At 41.5% G+C, this 20,020-nt stretch overlaps 1 protein-coding gene across 1 annotated transcript; it reads left to right on the forward strand.

The window, feature by feature from the left end:
* The first annotated feature begins 1,945 nt into the window (after window positions 1–1,945).
* LOC115368883 (von Willebrand factor A domain-containing protein 7-like) lies at window positions 1,946–18,855 on the forward strand. Its single transcript, XM_030065300.1, has 18 exons — window positions 1,946–2,052; window positions 2,594–3,206; window positions 4,805–5,009; window positions 6,741–6,826; window positions 7,016–7,109; window positions 7,510–7,638; window positions 8,458–8,644; window positions 9,279–9,448; window positions 11,021–11,133; window positions 11,383–11,499; window positions 12,009–12,212; window positions 12,383–12,518; window positions 13,581–13,733; window positions 13,869–13,961; window positions 14,203–14,312; window positions 14,740–14,907; window positions 16,495–16,818; window positions 17,697–18,855. The coding sequence occupies exons 2-18, from the start codon at window positions 3,006–3,008 to the stop codon at window positions 18,150–18,152; spliced, it is 2,946 nt and encodes a 981-aa protein (XP_029921160.1). The 5' UTR covers window positions 1,946–2,052; window positions 2,594–3,005; the 3' UTR covers window positions 18,153–18,855.
* Window positions 18,856–20,020: the final 1,165 nt, after the last annotated feature.

The raw sequence follows: 20,020 nt of genomic DNA on the forward strand, positions 1-20,020 counted from the left end.
TCATTATTCAACCTGTTGTATAATGACAAATAAACTTCCTTGTATCCTTGTATCCTTGTATATATCTCCATATCAACTGTCCCGTCACAGCTGATGTCAGATCAAAGGAGATTGGCACCGTTTGTGCTGATTGTGAGGTTTTGGTGATGTGCACCAGGCAGCCAAACTTCCACTGCGCCAGCTCCGCTCCGCCTTGCGCTGAAAGTAGACGTGGTTTCAGATGGCGAGCTTTTGGCGCACCTCGGCGAAGCCTTTTGGCACGAAACTGTCACTGTGCCAAGCCGAATCTGTCGGCACCTCCCCCCGCTGCGCCACCACTCCCATCTCGGCGAACCTCCGCCTGCGAAACTTGGAAACTGTCCGCCTCTGCCGCTTCGCCGGTCGAAACTAGCTCTGCGCGGGGTTCGCCTCACTGCGCCACCCGGCGCTGCGCCGGGAAACTAGAGCCCCAAGCATAAAAAATACCATTCAAAGTGGCATGTAGCTGCTGCTGGGTTATTATTCTTGTTTTTGTGGATGATATTCAGTGTCAAATTTAAAAGGTTGACAGACGTATTACCTGAAGCAAACAGGAAAAAAGCGGATTTTGAGCAGAAAATCTGAACATAACCGTTCCGGAGCGACGGAGCAGGTTATGTTTGCTACGTTACCATGGTGATGAAGCCGGGTGAAAAGACACGGCCAACTCTGGCTTTAGACCCAACACACCTCGCTAATCTGTTCATCTCGCTTCATATACAGCCCTCTGGACTGTTTTTGTTTATCTTATGCATTTGACCTTGATGGTTATCATGTTTTCAAGTGGCTCGTTTTGATGATGTTATGTCTCAAGCAACCTCCATGTCCCACTCATTCAAGGTTGCCTGACAGCAATATTTAGGGGGGGAATGAATGAATGAATTAGTTAATTAATTAATTAATCAATTAATTAATTCAGAATTCCAAATAGAAAGACCATGGCAGTTTATTCACTTCATTTTGATTGTCCATAAATATTTTCTGATCTTCTTAACCCCCCTGTTGCCTTCAAATTTACCAATGTTTTTTTATAATTTTGGGTCAATTTGGCCCAACGAATTGGCTCTCACTGCTGCAAAGTGGCACATTCAAATGGAGCACAGCCATAGCGATGGTGATCCTGTGAATGACTGAGTGAGTGAGTGAGTGAGTGAGTTTCACCTAGAGCTCATAGAAAGGATTCACATCTAAAAGCTCCCACTAAAATATTCACAGGGGCCAAAAAAGGCAAAAAAAAAAAAATAATAATAAAATTTTTTAAAAAATGGTATCTTAGCAAGAATTACAGAGAGTGAAAAGTCCCTGGGCATGTCTGTGTGTATGGGTGTGTGTGTGTGTTCCCAGAAATAACATCACCTAGCCTACTGAATTTCAAAGCCAATGATTCCTAAAAGTGTTGTACCGTGTCTCTGGAAGCATTTCCGTCCCCAAAGTGACTAAGTTTTCACTTCCTGGGCCGTGGTTTGCTTGTTGGGCAATTGTCTTCACCTTCATTGATTCAGCTTATTAGAAACACTCCCAGGAGGCATTGCTAGGACGAGGAGGAGGAGGGGGGTTGCTCAACAAAACAAAAGAAATGTCAAATATGTGAAAACACGAATACGTGACATACACACCCATGCTCCCACTCATAAAGTGACACAGACATACATACACACGTATACAGTCTGTGGATTTCTACTCATCATACCAGTGATATGAGGCATGACATCTCTGAACCATTCCCTATTATAAGTCTGCATGTTTTACTGACAGATTGTAAAGGTGAAAATATGTTACCTACTTTACCGGCTTGGGCAGGAACAAAAGAACTGTTATCTTCGCCACCATACCGCTTTAGTTTGGGCCAAATCTGCCACACAGCTTGTGGCCACATATAAGAGGAAAGCATGAGGACGCACACACTCACTCACTCTCTCACACCAACATTCTCTCCATACTATAAATACTTAGGAAAGAGAAAAGAAATAACAGTCGCACTTTGCCAGCATCAGATCTATCTCGGACGGCAAGAAAAGGTCAGAATACACAAAGGTAAGAGCACAGTTAGGAACATTAATGTTTTCTGTATTCCTATTTATATTAGTAGGAATAAAAAAAATACTTGAAATAGTGTGACTGTTCTTGTTTTAGTAGTAGTAGTATTTTATTTTTTATTTATTATATTTTATTTTATTTAAAATATTTTTTTGGTATTACTTTTTTTTACCCGTGAAACTGCCTGCTTGTTTTTTTGTGTTTTTTTTTTTTTTTTTTTTTTGAATCATGGCACGCAGATGATTTCATTTACATGGGATTCATGATTTCAACTTTCTGGGGAGTGACTCTCACATGTGACTTACTCATTTTTGAAAACGCTTTCCAAACAACGTCCATTTAAATAACCTCCACAGGCCATCCAGGTATTGTAAACATTATCTTTGCTCACTTTTAACTTTACCTCTTGAAAGATTGAGGTGTTCACTGTAGGAACTGTGTGAGTGTTTAACAGCAATTATTCTTTGTTCTATTTTCCCACAGCTAATCTGATTTCTAATGCCTTTTCTCTCTCCCTCTGTCTCTGCTTCCTCCACAGGTGTTGCCACTTGCCTCTTGTTGCCTTGTTGCACCTGGTCAGCCGTGCCCATCCTCTCCGTGCTTGACTGCAGCGTACATCAAGCACACCGCTGTGGTAGTCAAGGTTACACAAAGTGGGGAAGACAGACAGCTAAATTACAAAAGCGAGTCACACAAAGTGGTCACCTCAGTAGGAACTTCTACTTGGTTGATTTGGGGTGTGAGGAAATCCAGACGGAGGAAGCCCACACAGAGAACAGAACAAGGAAAGGGAACAGAAGGAAAGGGCTGAAATCAGACAAGAAGAGGAATTAAGACAGTCCAGGAGGATTTAAAAGAGAACATCCATCGATTCACTGTTAAGACGTAGATCCCCCCCCTAAAACACCACCCTGCCGGTCCTCCTCCATCTCCACCCCTTATCCTCCAGCATGGCTGCCCTGCAGACCGCCACCCTCTTGGTGCTACTGGTCCTGTGCCTGCCAGGTTCCTCCCACTGCTTCAAGCCTCTCTTCTCATTCAGCGGGAACTCCAGCACCCACCTTGGCATCACCGTGACGGCGGTCCTCAGGAAGACAGCGGAGGTCTGCCGAGCCATCGCTGAAAGTGAGGGACGGGACTTTGACCTGAAGGTGAGTGGGTTAGTGCTGCCTTCATCACAAACAGGAACTTGGATTTTTCAAAGTAGGAAGGATCTGCGAAAGGCCCTCGCACTGATATTGCCAAGCAGCATGGTGGCATTTGAATTCCCTTGAACTGACATGAAATGAAATTAAATGAAAATATATCCTCAAGTGGCAATTCAGGGTGTCCATAGACAGTTTCTAATGTATACGACCTTCAGATAATCTTGAAAGCACAATCTAGAAATTACATGATTTTTTTTTTTATATTTGGATTGCAATTTTAATACAATGGGTGCTAATGTTTTTAAAATTATGTCCCTTGTTGCTTCATCATCTCCAAATTGTATGCAGTGAACTGGACATGACCCTAGTACATATGAGAAAAGATTCATTCAAATCCTTGCAGCAGATTCTGAGATGTAAACCTAATGCTATGCTATGCTATAGCGCCACCTAGAGTTGGAACGTGAGGTGCATTTGGTACGCATGCACACCTGAGAAAACGTGCCTTTAGGTACGTATTGCTTCGACAAACGGCTAATGAGTTACGGCTGTTTTTTTCTGAGAGTTTGCATTTTGTATAACGTTCAAAAACACGGTTACGGACATCAAAAATCTTTTGACAGCTTTTGTTTTGAGTGGCTAGAGATTATGCACAGCAAATTTGGTGATGATTGAACTTAACATGTAGGACAAACACATTCCAGCACCATGAGATCCAGTCCGGTGCACTGAATTAGATTTTTTCATGTGTGATGTGAAATTGTTTATTATAGCACCACCATCTGGCCAATTGATGCCATTTTCTTTGCTTGAGTAGTGAGCGACATTTGGGACCTATGTTGTGAATGTGGTGGCTGTAGCTGTTACGGTTTTGGAGATACAGATACTTTTAACAGAGAAGTGAGAAAGAGAGAAGGAAAGAAAAGAAAAGAAAAGAAAAGAAGAAAAAACTGTATCAAAATAATAATCCAAGCAATCATGAGAGGGAGCGAGCAATTTCAGTGCTGGGACCTCTAATAACGGCATATTTTATGCTTTTCAACAGACTTTCAAAACCACTCAATACAACTGAAATGGTAATTTGTTCTTTGTAACACAGTTGAAGGAATAGAGGGCACATTCATGACTCTGACGAATCATTTGATTTTACAAATTCCTGCATTCCGATACATAAAGATTTCACAGCAGTCACTCTAATGTGGCAAGAAGGAAATTCCAGTTGGTTCCAGTTGTTGAACGAGGTATAATGCCAAGTTCACATCATATTGGAAGAAGCAGAATAATGCGATGACATCTCATTACTACAATTCAGTCACGTTAATGTGTTAAACATGCCAAAGCACCCATATCCAAAAACATTTCTACTTACAAATTTCAAATAAACCTGCAGACTTCAGCTGCCAGCCTCAGCTGATTCACTGCTGTGTTCACTGCCTGTGCTGAACTTCAACAATTAGTGATGACGCATTGGGCCACACCAAAAATTCCCATCCTTCTTGCCATTGCCACTAGGAGGCTGAGGTGTGTTTGGTAGAAAGACAAGATATTGATTTAATTTTTGGCTTCATTTCCTTTCTATTTCTCTCTCCTTCTCGCTCCAGATTGATGACAGCCTGTCAGTCAGCAAAGTACAACGGGCCTGTTCCTCCACCGGCACCAGCTCCATCATCTCCACCGTCATCTTCCACACGTCCCTCGCCAACATGTACTTCAGCAACGCAAAGGTGGATGTGGTGTTTGCGCTGAGTGAGGAGCACCATTTCGATGACGAGACCTTCGAGGGAGGACGTGACGTCATCTTAGCAGGTCCAAACTGAGACGTCCCTGACACACACACACACACACACACACAAAGAAAAAAAATAAACACAGCTCCAAAACTAGTTTCAGATTGGATCCTATACTTTAGAAAAAAAATGGAATGATGATTTTCAGGCATTACTTTTATTTCCCCAAAAATGATACATCCGCAGAAAATTGGTGCAGAATTTTTTTTTTGCAACCAAGAAGAATTTTTTTAGGAAATTAAAATTATGAGGCACAACTAATTGTATTTTTACCAACTTGTTTGAAAAAAACAAGTGTTTGCTACACTGTACATTTTTATTTTGTGTTACAAATGAAGAGAAATTCCATCCTAGAAGGGTTACATGTTGGTAAACTGCTTCTGTATCAAGATGTGTAAGGGGGGATTCCTACAACTGAGGAGGAGACAGATCAGTTGATAGGTGAAGGGGAATTTCACCGTTTAAATAAACCAATGCAACTATTGCTAGCAGGGTCCAAGCCCACGGGTGGTTGATCTGATGTGAGATGAGAATATAAGCTTGATTCATCATCTCTGAAAAACTTGATTTCAAAGGTAGAAGAATTTGGTCCCACAGCTGAAGGTGAAGTGATGTCTGACATATTACTGTTTGAAAAATTGCTATTTTTGGCCATATGATAAAGCTGCAGAATGCAACAAAATGTGGTCTGGTGCACCTCCAAGCCCTTTGCAAAACATTTAAATATGAAGACTGGCTGTTGAAACATTTAGGCATTGAGGAATCATGCACTCTTTCCTGTTGGTGTGCCTTTGCTGTCCTTTCCATTTGACAAGTATCAAAATTCAGTGGATAAAAAGGTGATGCAGGGAGTTTAAATATGCTGTGTGAAAAGCTTTTTTGACTGCTGCAGCTGGAAGCCAAGCATGTATGTCAAATTTGGTAGCTCAAGTGTTCAAGGGAATTATACCTCATTTCCTTTTTTGTATGTCTTTGCCATCAAATTCAAATTATGAATATGAGAAGTAGAGGCTGTTTTGTAGAACAGCCACACAGGCTGTGGAACTAAAAAAAAGCACATTGGTTTGTAAATATATCTACTGGTTGAATTTAAATCAAAGTAAAAGGCAAGCACTACATAGATAAAAGGGTTGTATATGATACTGCAGGGTCGATGTGAGCGTCTCCTCACCAACTAAAGCCACAAAAATAAACCAATCAGCCTGCATCTGCACTGCGAGGTGGTCTGAGGAAGCAGAGGAGCAAAACAACAAAACTGCACTGAGCCACGTTTGTTCTATTGACACTTCTAGTGCTCTCTCTGCACATTTTGGCACAATTACTGTCATGGTTTGCCACAAAACTACAAAATGAGCGCAGGACAGAAAAAATGCACTCACATCCAACAAAATTGCCACTTCACCCAGGGCTCCACAGCCTCTAAGGTGCAGAAGGGGGCAGAGGAAAGAAATAAAAGAGGAAGAAAGCTAAAATGCTTGGACTCCTGATTGACTTCCTCCTGTTTTGGAGACAGTTTTGCATTTCACAGTTATGTTTCAGTGCATCATTTTCTGTGTTCAGAGGAGGATTTTCTGCCTGTGTTGGTACCAGACTAGCAGAATGAAGGAGAGTGCCTGTGAGACTCTCCTCTGTCACAACCCTGCCTCCTTATTTAGGCTGACAAGACGGGTCTAATTTACATAAAACATCTTGCCGAGAGCAGCGTTAAGGTCGGTTTGTCGTAATTTAACTCTTCCGTTATTCTCTTTAGGAATATCTGCTGTAAAGGCCAGTGTGAAGCAGGAGAACTTTGTCGCAGGGAGGTGGACCCTGGGACGAATCTGTCATACCCTTCAGGTGAGATGGATGGATAGACACACTGTATACTACATGTATACAGGTGTAAAGTGATAATGCTGTTTCTGCAACTGATTGGACAGTGTTCTTATATTGAGGGATATACACACAACAACACAGGTGGTACTGTTGTTTTGGGGGGAAGAAGCTGATTAAGATATTCATTACATTGTTTCTCTATGTTTGTAGGACTTCTACAGTCACAGTAATTGGGTGGAGCTGGGGAACAGCGCCCCCTACAGTGCTCTGATCAAACCTGACGTACCTCTGCAGAATCTGGCAGGTAGGCCAGCGTGGTCTGGCTGTAACCCTTGTTATTGTCCTCTGTGTCACTCAGTGTATTTCAGAAAGGAGCTAGACAGGAGAGCGAAAGGATGGAAAACGAGCATGAAGCAGAAATGAACGGCAGTGAAGCCAGTAGTTGATATGTGTGGTTTTGAGTGACAAATCACACCAATGTGCAAATATGTGCAAACACAGACGGGTTCCTTCTCACACCATTTGCTGAACTTGTTTTGGTTTATTTTTGTCGTTTTGGTTCTTCAGAGCAAAAATAAAACCCATATGCTTGAAGTGAGAAAACATGAACAGCTGTTGTTTTACCTGTCCCTGAGGAATTCTGTATTCCCCTGTCAAATGTGTTAATGTGTAATCTAATCTGTTATGCTCTCACCGTGCACTAGGCCTAACTACTCCAACCTGTAGGAACTGCACGGGCGAGGACTGCAGCGACAACCTTCTGCCAGAGCTGCTGCAGCAGGGGCTCCTCACCTCAGGCTACTTCAACATCTTCTCCTCCGCAAAGCCTGAAGGTGACTTGGAGGCTCTCCTACAGTTGTGTTGTGCTACGTTGTGTTTAGAAACTCACATGTCACATAGGCCTAAAGAGGAATTTCATGTTTCATTTAGCATGAGAGTGTATGTCGCTAAATTTTAATGATTATAGGGCCACACAAATCTTAGAATTTAGGATAAAAGGATTGTATATAAGCAGAGTTTTCATATATGCGCTCAGTGGCCACTTTATTAGGCCCACCTGTACAATCTAATGCAGTTCAGTGCAGCACCTCTTCCATAAATCTACCTTTTAAGAAAGTTTACAATGTTCAGTTTTTCTTGACATTGTGGAGAATGTGTAAATTTAATTCGCGTTTATTAGTGAGGCTGCAGTTTGCAGGGTCTTGTACTGGGCTGCATTATATTGAGAGGTGTTTCTAATTTTTTGTCCTCTCTATTCATATACAATGAGGAGGACAGAATATCAGAAACACCTATCAGTAAAATGCAGTCCAGACAGCAGCACCACTAACTAGGAGCTCAATGCCAAACATAGAACTGAATGAACACCTCTGTTACTGTGACAAAAAGAAAACTTGAGCATTATAGGCAGCAGAAAAGTAAACTTAATGGTGGAACAGTTGTATTGGATTGTATTAGATTGTGCAGGTGGACCAAATAAAGTGGCTACTGAGTTTACATTTTCATAATATGCTGTATACTATGTTTAAGGCCAAAAAAATTAACATTACTATATTCTCCAAAAAGCTGATATCACATCTAAATAAATGATTTATCATCAGTTAGGTATACCACATGCACAGGACTGGAACATGTTTCTCTCTACCCTCAAGGTAAATGCAGTCACGGTGGTACATTTGACATGACCAGCCGACGGGACCCGGTGGGGGGCATCAACAAGGATGACACTGAGGCCAGCCATGGATCGCTCCACCACAGAGCAGCAAACCTGGCTATTAACGCTACTATGGATCTGCTGGAGGACATTAGAGTGGCTGTTGGAGACCAGAACTTCCTGCGGTACCGCTTACTTTGACTTGAGCCATTTGGCATCCCCATGTGAATTGAGCCAAATGTTCCTGAGGAGGGTTTCAAAACCAACCACTCTAAAAATTAAAATTCACTTCAATTATGTGATGTACAGTGAATGGCATGAATTCAAATTGTTTTGTTATTTTTGTGCTTTATTATTGCTATCCCATTAAAATTCACATTGCTGTGTAGCCATTTCTAAGTTGTGTTATAGCAGTGTTAAATTCCTGCTATGCCTGCTGACCTGAAATGATAATGGGCTATTTCTGCTTGTGTGTGCACAGTCCATGATATGATATGATAAGCCAGTGGTAGGCTTGTATTAATGTAAACACCGCCGAGCCTTTATTATGTAACACTTGCAAGCAGGCAAATAATTGGTCAATGTATTCACGATGCTGGAGGTTATGCACCATCATGCTGCACTTTCTGCTAAATCATTTTTGTGATGATTTGGCATTTTTCGTACCACGTATCGATGCTGATGTGCAGGGTTAAAAGGTGATTTGCTGATCATGAGCAGTGTGGATGTGGAACCTGAGGCTCCAAGCAGCCCCAAATTAGCATGGGAGCACTGAATAATAATTATTTGTTGCGTCTCTCTTTCTCTCTTTTCCCCCAGCTTGATGGGTCTCTCCCAGTCGTCTGTGTTGTGCTTTGTCATCGACACCACAGGCAGTATGAGCGACGACATAGCTGAGGCCAAGAGAGTCTCGTTCTCCATCATTGACAGTAAGAGGGGAACCCAGCAGGAGCCCTCGGCCTACATACTGGTCCCTTTCAATGATCCAGGTGGGTATTTCACACAGTAGTAATATCTGCACTTGAGTGAAGAGTATTAAATATGAGTAGGATTTGTACATGTTAACCCTATAAAGCCATTTGTATCATATATGATACACATTTTCAATTCCGTTTTTCGTTTTCAGTTTAATCAATACTTGACCAAAATACTGTTGTATACCTTTGAACATTTCCCCTGTTCACCCTGGACCATACCATTGGCACTTCAAGTACATATCATATATCATACACCAGAAAGGTCGTGTAATAACATATTTTTTGAATATATATATATATATATATATATATATATATATATATATATATATATATATATATTGTTATGGGACTAAATAAAGGGTTCAATTTCAAAAAATTGGAATTTTCTGCCAATTCTTTCATAGTTCAGGCTTTATAGGGCTAAGGAACCAGGATCTGGGAAGGTATTGTTGTTGCAAAACAGCCGACAACCTGCATTTTGGAGCTTACAGTCAAAGGACAATCACACCCCTGTGTCTTAAGCGTGAATTCGAATAATTTACAAATGCTCAAGTAAATATTTCAATGGATCAAATAGAAGCCTTTGAGCTTGTAGTATAGTTGCTCAAATTATTAATTTTTGGGTCTTGAATGTATTTTTTGAGGATAAATGCAGGCTGTTGCAACCTCTAGTCTTGGTCTTCTGCCTCATAAATGTCAAATCTGTGCTTGTGTGTGTGCCACCAAAGCAGCTTTAAACAGCTCAGAATAACCATTTAAAGCACCGTTTTACTGTTTGTTTCTGGCAATGTAAAAGTATACAGCTAGTTATTCCCTTTGTGATTACGAATTTGGTAGGTCTAGGAGGTGGATGACTTCAACTGAGCAAATCCAACGTGAATATGTCATGAGAAATTCTTAAATATGATAAAGTATGCCTTGCGAGGAGTTGTACTCAGGACAAATAAACAAGATTTATAGCAACAAAATCTTGGAGGTTTCTTTTCTGTAGTAAAAGGCTTGAAAAGTGGCAGCAACAAAGGGAAAAAAAAAACAACATATATATACCATACCATGGCATTTATTCAGGTAAGAGAAAAAATCTTTAGTCTGCCTTACCGTACTTAAGACTTAATTAAATAAATAAATGAAATAAATGGATTTTTCTTTTGTGATGCTCACTTTTCTGCCTGACTCTGTTGAGAGTATCAGAGCCAAACTGTGCGTCTTTCCTTCATTCTTTCCTCCAGGGTTGCATTTTTTTTTTTTTTAGTGCTTTGAATAAATGGCTTTTTTTCTTGGATCTGATGTGCCTCTCTAACGTCTTTGTGAGTGCGATGGCCTTTTTCTTTATTGATTTGTGTTCATGAGACAGAGGAGCCACATCCAGCGGAGAGCAGTGATCCCCTGTTGATATTACTCATGAAATCCTCTTCAGCCGTCAAGGAGAAATGGAAGTAAAGGAGAGGGCAAAAAAAATAAAAACCCTGAGATAATTAGTTGACTATTGAGACGTTGATGGTACAAAAGGAAGTACAGCTCAGTATCAAGAAGATCTTAATATTTTGCCCACTGAGTGTCTGTGTAATGGTTTCTGCTCAGGTTTTGGACCTCTGCTCATGACAACTGACGCTGACCTCTTCAAAGCCAGTATCAACAAGCTGGATGCAAACGGGGGAGGGGACATCCCAGAACTGTGCTTGTCTGGACTACAGGTAGGTGTGTGTGTGTGTGTGTGTGTGTGTGTGTGTTGAAATAGTTTCATTTTGCAGTCAGATGACATATTAATAGACGATTTGACCCATTCACTTTTTATAATGTCAGTCAACCTTGGAGAAGAGTTTTTTTATTCAAAGTAACAAATGGTGTTGCCCACCAACCAATAACCAAATTCAACCAGAAACCAGTGATTCAGGGAGCACAACTCATGTCACATGTGCACTAAAATAATTCAAATGTTTCAGCTTGCCCTGACGGCGGCTCCACCCTCTTCTGAGATCTTTGTCTTCACGGACGCTCCAGCCAAAGACGCTCATCTGAAAACCACCATCATTGCCCTCATAGAGAGCACCAAGTCTGTGGTGAGTCGTGTTTTCACTGTCCTCTCATCACATGTCAAGGTAGCCCTTTGGTTTGGTACACATTAAAAAATATGAAAGTATAGAATAAATATAAAACAAGCAATGGTTTACACATATGTTCAGTAGAATGTATTGGTCAGAAAATGCTAAAATGAATTATGATATAAGAAGTTGGTATTTATAAACTCTTACATAAGCAATAAAAATAAAAAAAAAACATACAAACCACTTCAAAGTACCAAAATAATGTCTTCCTAATGTCAAGCAAGAATATGTGGGCTAGTTTCATTTTATGTCACAGTCTGTAAATTCGTTTCTGATTTTTCTGACAATTTGGTGTCGTTATTTATCAAATTGCATTGTAAGCTGCCTTCCATGCAACTCTAATCCAAAAATGCTGTCACTCGTAAGCCACTCTACAGTTGGTTTTATGCTGCAGACACAGGATAAGTCTCTCTGAGTTGAGTCTTACACATCCTCAGCTTCTTGCGCTCTGCTCCCTCTTTTAGGTAACCTTCATGTTGACAGGCACCGTGTCCAGCCGGCGGCGCCGTCGAGGGCTGCAGGGCGGGAGGTCACGGAGCCTGAGCGAGGCAGACGCCCAGCTGTACCGTGACCTCTCCCAGGCCTCTGGAGGTCAGTCCATCGAGGTCACCAAGACAGACCTCTCCCTGGCTACCACAGTTATAGAGGATGCTTCAACTAGCGGTGTGGTAAGTCGCCTGCTGTACCAGGCAAATTAATAAAAAAACTAAATCAATATCAAACTGAAGCTGGGACAGCTCATTTGCAAATTGTGTATATCACTGTAATTTAGTACAAAGTTGTGCTCCACATGCATCTCTGCCGCTTCCATCACAGTCTCTTTGCCTCCCTCTTTCAGGTCACAGTTTTTCAGGCAGTAAGGAGTCCAGGGAAGCCTGAAAACTTTACCTTTTTAGTTGACGGATCAATAAAGAACCTCACTGCGTATATCACAGGAGTCTCATCACTCACTTTCAGTCTAACCAGTTCCACAGGTACAGCCATTTGTGTGTGTGTGTGTGTGTGTGTGTGTGTGTGTGTGTGTGTGTGTGTGTGTGTGCGAGAGAGAGAGAAAGAGAGAGAGAGAGTGAGTATATGTGATATTTTAAAGAAAGTGAGGGCTCTGTTTTCATGGAAAAGTGTTAGGCCTTAACTTATTTTTTGCAATTTTCCAGTGTTATCGTGGTGATAATCTCTATCCTGGTGGTATCCAGAGAGGGGGCTAACACCACGAATAGGAGAAATACATTATTAACAGGTGGAGTTTGGGTAGACATCAGCAAAGGCCAATCACATCAGCTTCTCTCAGCCCCTTCAAAAACAGTGCACTCCCCGTTACATGACACAGTGGCATTTTCTAAAACTCAGACGGGGCTCCAGTCGTCTCATCTTCTCTGCATGCCCAGTCCATGCAGAACAGACCCCCATAACTATACAGCTCTCAAATATGAATACACACTACACAAATATGTTGCCAGTATGTCCCTTTTTAAAATGAATTTGCACGTGTGGAGATGGTTTCAACCAGGTCACCATGGTTAATGGCAGCTGGAAAATAGAGCCCTATGTGTAGCATTTATAAACATGAACACTATTGTCAGCTTAGTTGTGATGCTTTAATATAGTTACCATAAACAGATGAACTCATGGTCAAGATGATTCATAGTCACACCAGTGGTATTTTTAGTGTGTTTCTCAAAATTGAGACCATAATTCCCATAACCCGCTGTTTGTTGCTGTCACATGAGAGGGGGTGCTGACGTTCCCCCACCTCCCACACATGTTAGAAGTATTTTTTCCATCAGCTTTTCACTCCTTAGACCATCTGCCATTCAGAGAAACTCTTAAAACCTGAATTCTGTTGGTGCTGTGAAAACAGTGCCCTGTTTTGTGCTGAAAAGCAATGGTGGCACATAATGTAAAATGCAGCAAACACAGCATGTTGTCAGTTCTCTTCAGTTATCGTCACGTTACTAATCTCTCAAAATTAATTTGGTACTTTATAAGTGTCAAAACGCCACACAGAGTGATTTTTAACTTCTTTTTCTCACCTCCAGGAGTTTCCCAGAGCTCCAGTGAGTCCAGTGGTCCTCTGGGATCCTTCACCACAGTGGGAAATCTACGTCGTTTCACATTCAACACTGACAATCAGACGGGGTCGTGGGAAATTAGCATCAACTCCAATGACCCCTACTCTCTCAAGGTCACAGGTCAGTAGGATTATAGAGTTAAAATGTGAATCAGGGGTGTTAAATCAATGGATTTTGCTGTGAGATTGTTTCTGAGGTCTCATTTGAATGCTGAAAAAAATTATCCTATGTATCTGCTTTGTTTGTTTGCACTAGGTCAAAGTTCAGTGAATTTTATCTATAACCTTGTGGAGGCACATGAGGGAGCACACGGGGACTTCAGCCTGAAAGAGGGGCGTGTTCTCACAGGTCATAATCTTCATTGTCATAATCTATTCATTGTCATAAGCTTATTTTGTCATTTTCCTCATCATTAATATTCATTCCCTGCTAAATAAAGTTCAACCAGCCAACGTCAAGTTATTCTTTCTTCTTGAGTCCATTGAATACACTCCTGCTGTCCTCCTTTGTCTATTTTGATGGCCTATTTGGTGACCTCTCACAGTGACACTTATCTAAATCCTTGTTCTCCATCGCCCCCGACCTTCAGGTGGTAATGCCAGCCTGTTGGTGTCAGTGACAGGAGGTGACACAATGAAGGTCACAGACGTTGCTCTGGTGGAAGGCTCGGGGTCCCGGGAAGTCAATGGATCATTGCAGGTACGTCAAGTCACTTTAACTTGCTCATTTGTTTTTTAGACAAAGCATGGAAACAAGTTAAAATGATTTTTGTCATTTAAGTGGGCAGGGTTTTTACGAAAAAATGTCCCAGTAGAATCGGACTGAAGGACAAGGTGAAGCCGCAACAAAGTAATCCATAAATACCGTGAACCGACTCAACATGCGCTGAAGAATTAATCGCTCAAACTCTCTCCAGATGTGATAAGAGGCACCTTTGGCCACATTAATACCAAAGTTTAAATATTATTCACTCATGAATCAAGCACAGTGCACACAGTATGGAGAAAAGGAGCTAGTGGCAGTGAAAACTTTGATTAACTCATGTTATCGTCTAACTTTTGAGCCATAACGACACAAAACCTCAAAACAAAATGCATAATCTGTCTTTCTATTTATTTGCCCATAGTCAGTGGGAAGTGGTAACTACCTAGTTACAGTCAATGGTGTCCCGGAGGGGGCCTTTGTGTTACGCCTGAGGGGAGAGGACAGCACCACCTCCAGGTCAACAACCACATCCAGCAGCTTCCAGAGGCAGGGCTCCACCCAGATCAGGACCTCCAGCATCTCTGTCACCGTGAGCACATTTGCCATCACACCATCAACACTATCAGCACCATCACATCACCTCAAGGACACAATCCGGCACTTTGCTTGAACCACAAATAATCACAAACAGACTTAAAAACTTCCGGAAAACTGAAAATAAATAAATCAGTAAAAATGAATACCATTTTGCTATAGCAGATCTAATTTATAAACGCTTCAGATTCATTCTTGCCCCTAATCTCTCTTTAACTAACAAACTACCCAGATAGCAAAATGTGATTGAAACAATGTTGAAATGTGGTCAGGCAGAAACATTGAATCCATGCTGAAACCCGACATTGAAATTATACAGAAAGTGTCCCCTAGGTTTGACGTTGAATAAATGTTGGATTTTCAACCACAACTGACACTGAATCAATGTTGCTTCAACCATCATTAAAATTTTAGTTGATTATACCTTGAAACAATGTTACTGAATCAATATGGATTCAACCATCATCTGATAGGTTATCTACATGTACATTTTAGCTGATCAAAATGTAAATGGACTGCATTTCTAGTCTACTGACTGCTCAAAGCGCTTTACAATGTTTGCATAACATTCACACACTGATGGCAGAAACTGCCATGCAAGGTGCCTAGCTGTCCGTAACGAGCGGTGAGGGGTTCAGTATCAATGTTCACTCTCTGGAGGAACCGGGGATTGAACCAGGATCCCTCCGGTTACTAGATAACCGCTCTACCGCCTGAGCCACGCCTCACCCAGAGCCTTCCATATCACCCCCCGCCCCCACCACCACCACCACCACCAAGACTATTTATAATATAGACTCAACATAAATTCAATGTTGGCCATTCAATCATTAAATTCAACCACAATACAATGTTGATTCAACACTCTAACCAAAAGTCAACCAAAAATCAACATTTCTGACCATAAATCAATGTTGATTTAACAACTTTTGCTATCTGGGTAACAGCACCAACCTTAGAGTTGCCAAACAGCACCCAAGTTCAGTTACCAATGCCTGATTTACTATACAGAGCCATAGTGCCTTCCTCCTTTCCTCATCAAAGGTTTCAGCCAACAGTATCCTCTATAGTGAGATGATGTTTGATGAACCCCGGTTTTACTGGAAATTTGAAGACAACACTGACCAAACATAGCAGCAAAAATTAATCAAAACAGCAACCAATGCCAAATGCCAATGCCAAAGCCAACAGTGGTCCAATATTGGTCTAATGTACGGGAACATAACTATTTTGAGCAAGCATGTTACAAAATTACACTGGCCTAATGTCTTGACCAGATGTTGGCCCAGTAGAAGGGCTTAAACAGACCCTCACTTGTCACCTGGGACTCCTCTGGCATGGTTGCACCACTGTTTCCCATCCCTGCCCATATCGAAGCTGAACATTAACAAAATGGGAAGACACAAGTTCATCCTGGTGTCTTTTCTCTTACCTAGCTCCTACCTCGCTCCCTTCATCCTTGCCAGGCTCAACTCAACACACGTCATCATTATACCATTATCTCCAATAGTCAAAAAATGCCTTCCTTTGTCTCTTCCTCTTTTACTTCCCCTTCTCCCTCCGTTCACTCTTTCTTCTCCAGGCCCAAGCCAACACCACCACCACAGAACCAGGCACCACCATCTCCGTCCCTTTCACTGTATCTATAACCACCAACGGAGTTGTCAACGACTCTGCCAGCGGTACATTCACAGTGCGGGCCACCAACGACCGCAGCTACACCTCAACCTCCCCCACTACCGTCTCCATAGCAGCAGGCAGTGGAGGCAAAGCCAACGGTACCGTAACCTTAACGGTACCGGCGAGTGCCGCCTCAGGAACGGACGTGACCCTGACTATTGAAGCAGAAAATGCGGCTACCAGTGACACCAACTATGCCGTGCTCAGGCTCTCGGTGGTTGCCAAGGTAAAAGCAAAAGTGGTTTGATCCGGGGTGGAGCAGAGAAATGTTATCACACCACTGAATGGACGTTATCAGTCATAATTGCTCCCACAGGCATGGGTTTGCAGTTCTCTGCACCTTCTCGTGGCTCAGAAGGCTGTTATCATCTGTTCCTATGGCCAGTCCACCTTAACCACTCAAATGTGAGGGACCCTGGAGCCAGATGTGCCTTGACGTAGTGCAAAGACCAGTGAGGTCATGGCAAGAAAGGAAGTGGATGGGTAAATCACATGGCCCTTCACTCTAGAGATGAGTCAGATCCTGACTGACGCAAGACATCCAGAGACCAGGGATTGAGTCTCGACTGAAGCCAGAGCCATGTTTGGTTTTAGCTAAGAAACATTCACAAGCGTTGCATTAAGTTTACTAACCTTAGCCATCACCTTTTCCTAACCTTAACCATCACGACAAACCTTTTCCTTACATTTGCAAGGACCTTTTCCAAACCTTAACCAAGTGGCAAAGAAAGCTAAGCTGACGAAAGCAAATGAAAGCTAACGTTTGATGAATAACATTTGATTGATAACAATACATGACAACAGCCTTCTGACGCACCAGAACGTGCAGTAGGGCCCTCCTAGCCACACCTCTTGGGGTCATTATGACTGATAGCATTCATTGAATGGTGTGATAACAGTTCAATCAGGTGCTTTTCTCAAACGCTGAAGGTGCTATGTGTAGCATTTTAAACATTAATATATCATTGTCAAATCAATAGTGATATCTTGGTATTACTGTAAATGAATGTCACAGATAGTAGGCAGCCTCCATCTCATGCCAGTGGTACTGTTATAACTTCCCGTCCCTGTCGTATTTTCCCTCCTCTCACCCTGACTCCCCAGGTCACAGATTTCACCCGCCCAGTGTGTCAGGCAGCCAGTGTATCAGATATCTGTCCCTCCTCTTCATCACTCTGCGGTTCCTCCCAGTGGGAATTCTCCGCAAACCTCACTGATGGCATCAATGGCACCGGCATTCAAAGTGTCACTGTGCGCCAAGGGAACGGCACCCTCAACACCAGCATGATGACTGGAGCAGGGGGAGAGAACATTACGGTCATTTCTTACAGCGCCTCCTGCTGTTCGCAGACCGTAGAGGTGGTTGCCGTAGATGGGGCAGGAAATGTGGGGACATGCGTGGGGCAAGCTAGACTCACTGTGCACACCACAGTTCCCTCTGTCAACACAACTGCTGCTGTCAACACAACTGCGGTTGCAACAACAACCAGTAGAGGGCACACTTTTACCACATCACAGTTTCTTCTCACCAGTGTTGTGATGTCTCTCCTCTGGAAGTGAAAGGGGGTAAAGGCATGCACATGAATCAAGTGCCCTCTCAGAAAGGCTTTCAAGCTTTTTTTTCACACCAGACAAAATGCTTCTGATTGAATTACCCCTGCTTTTGAAGGGAGTAAAATAAAGCTGAGCTTTCTTTCTCTTTGTATAAAGTCATCCCTTAGAAGATGCAAAAAGAGCGTAATTAGAATTAAGACTGTGAACACTGTGAAAATGCAACTGAGATTGAGAAAGAGAAATTTAGGTTCTCGTAACACACAGGTGAGTGGCTCAGCAGAAAGTCCTCAAACTGGGTCACCACCCAAAATTCAGCAGTGGTGTCTGGTGGTTAGTGTTTGGGCATTGGTGGTAGCTACCGCACTGAAATCCTATTTTAGACATGCTTATCAGTACTATGTAAGTGTAACATATCTGTATTACTTTATTGCTGAGTAATGCACTTTCCCACTATTTTCTTTATTGAAATTATAGTACAATTTATTCTATTTTATACTCTATACCTATACTTTTATACTTACTGTGCATGGCTTCACAGTGTTGATATAGCCTACTGTAGATATTTACAGGATTATCTGTGGATTGCTCATGGATTTTTAATGGTCTAAACACAGATTGGCATGAAACTGAAAAAAAAAAAATCATATTACTTCCTATACACCTCACTACTTTTACTGTTATAGTTTGGTGGATATGACAGAAAGTAGGCTTCCACCCTCAACAGAAAAATAACTATAATAGTATATAGCTATTATAATAGCTATAAACTGCAGTAAGCTTTAAATTAATTCTATAATAATACAGTAAAAAAGTCATATGGGAATACTTTAGTTGTATCATAAGAGACAAAAGTACTGTAGGCTACAGTCAAAATAGTGTAAATCACAATAAACTAATTAAAGACAGTATAAACAGCCACAGGAATATTAATCAAAAATATCACTCTTCCTTCGGGCAATTCACTACTACTACAAAAATAAATAAATAAATAAATACAATAAAATAAAATAATAATTCAAATTTATGGCTGACTTAAGAGTCGATGCATTTTCTCCCTCTCTGTGGTGCAGAAACACTCCCTGGCACTGGGCAGGTTACTTTAGTTTATTTTTTTATTTGGCAGGGACTGGGCACGGCACAACAGCTGAGCCAGAGTCCGCTAATTTACATCTGTGGTAAAGCTGACAGAGAGGTGTGAATGATCAGGGGAAAGGTCTGCTGTCCTTTAGTGCTCTCTAGTGGCATTTAGCATGATTTTCTGATCAATTCAGTGGGCTCTGTAAATTTTGTTTCCCATAATAAATGCTCTCATGGGTTGGATCATAACCAATACTAATAATTAAAAAAATGTTAATGTTGAAAAAAAGCTTATATAAAATTCTTACTCAATATCTGTACCCCCTACCTGCATTCAGTGATTTTTTTTTCACATGATGAATGAAAACCTCAGTGAATAATCAGTGATGACCAGAAATATGTGAAAGGTGACGGTGAAATGCAGTCACTCATTAGATCTGATACCCCGTCACAATCCATTGAATAAAAAGGTAGGTAATCAAACAATATGTGATGATGAAATGTGAACATTCTTCCACAGCAAGTGTGTTGTTTAATTACAGGTGCATGCATGTAAGTTTGAGTTTGTGCAGCAACAATGAAAGGTGAATTGTGTGGTATCTAATCTAGCATGTGTGTGTGGCTGCTGCTCGGTGTAATGTACACAGCACTCATAGTTAAACAAAATGTTTTTTTTTTTTTTTTTTAATCTAGTTCTCTAATATTGGGTTTGATGAAAACCAATGTTCAAATACATTTTTTACACATTTAAACAATTTAGCTTTTATTTTGAAGAGGGGAAACCATAGGTGTAGTTG

The sequence above is a fragment of the Myripristis murdjan genome, chromosome 1 (assembly GCF_902150065.1).
Source record: "Myripristis murdjan chromosome 1, fMyrMur1.1, whole genome shotgun sequence".
Lineage (NCBI taxonomy): Eukaryota > Metazoa > Chordata > Actinopteri > Holocentriformes > Holocentridae > Myripristis > Myripristis murdjan.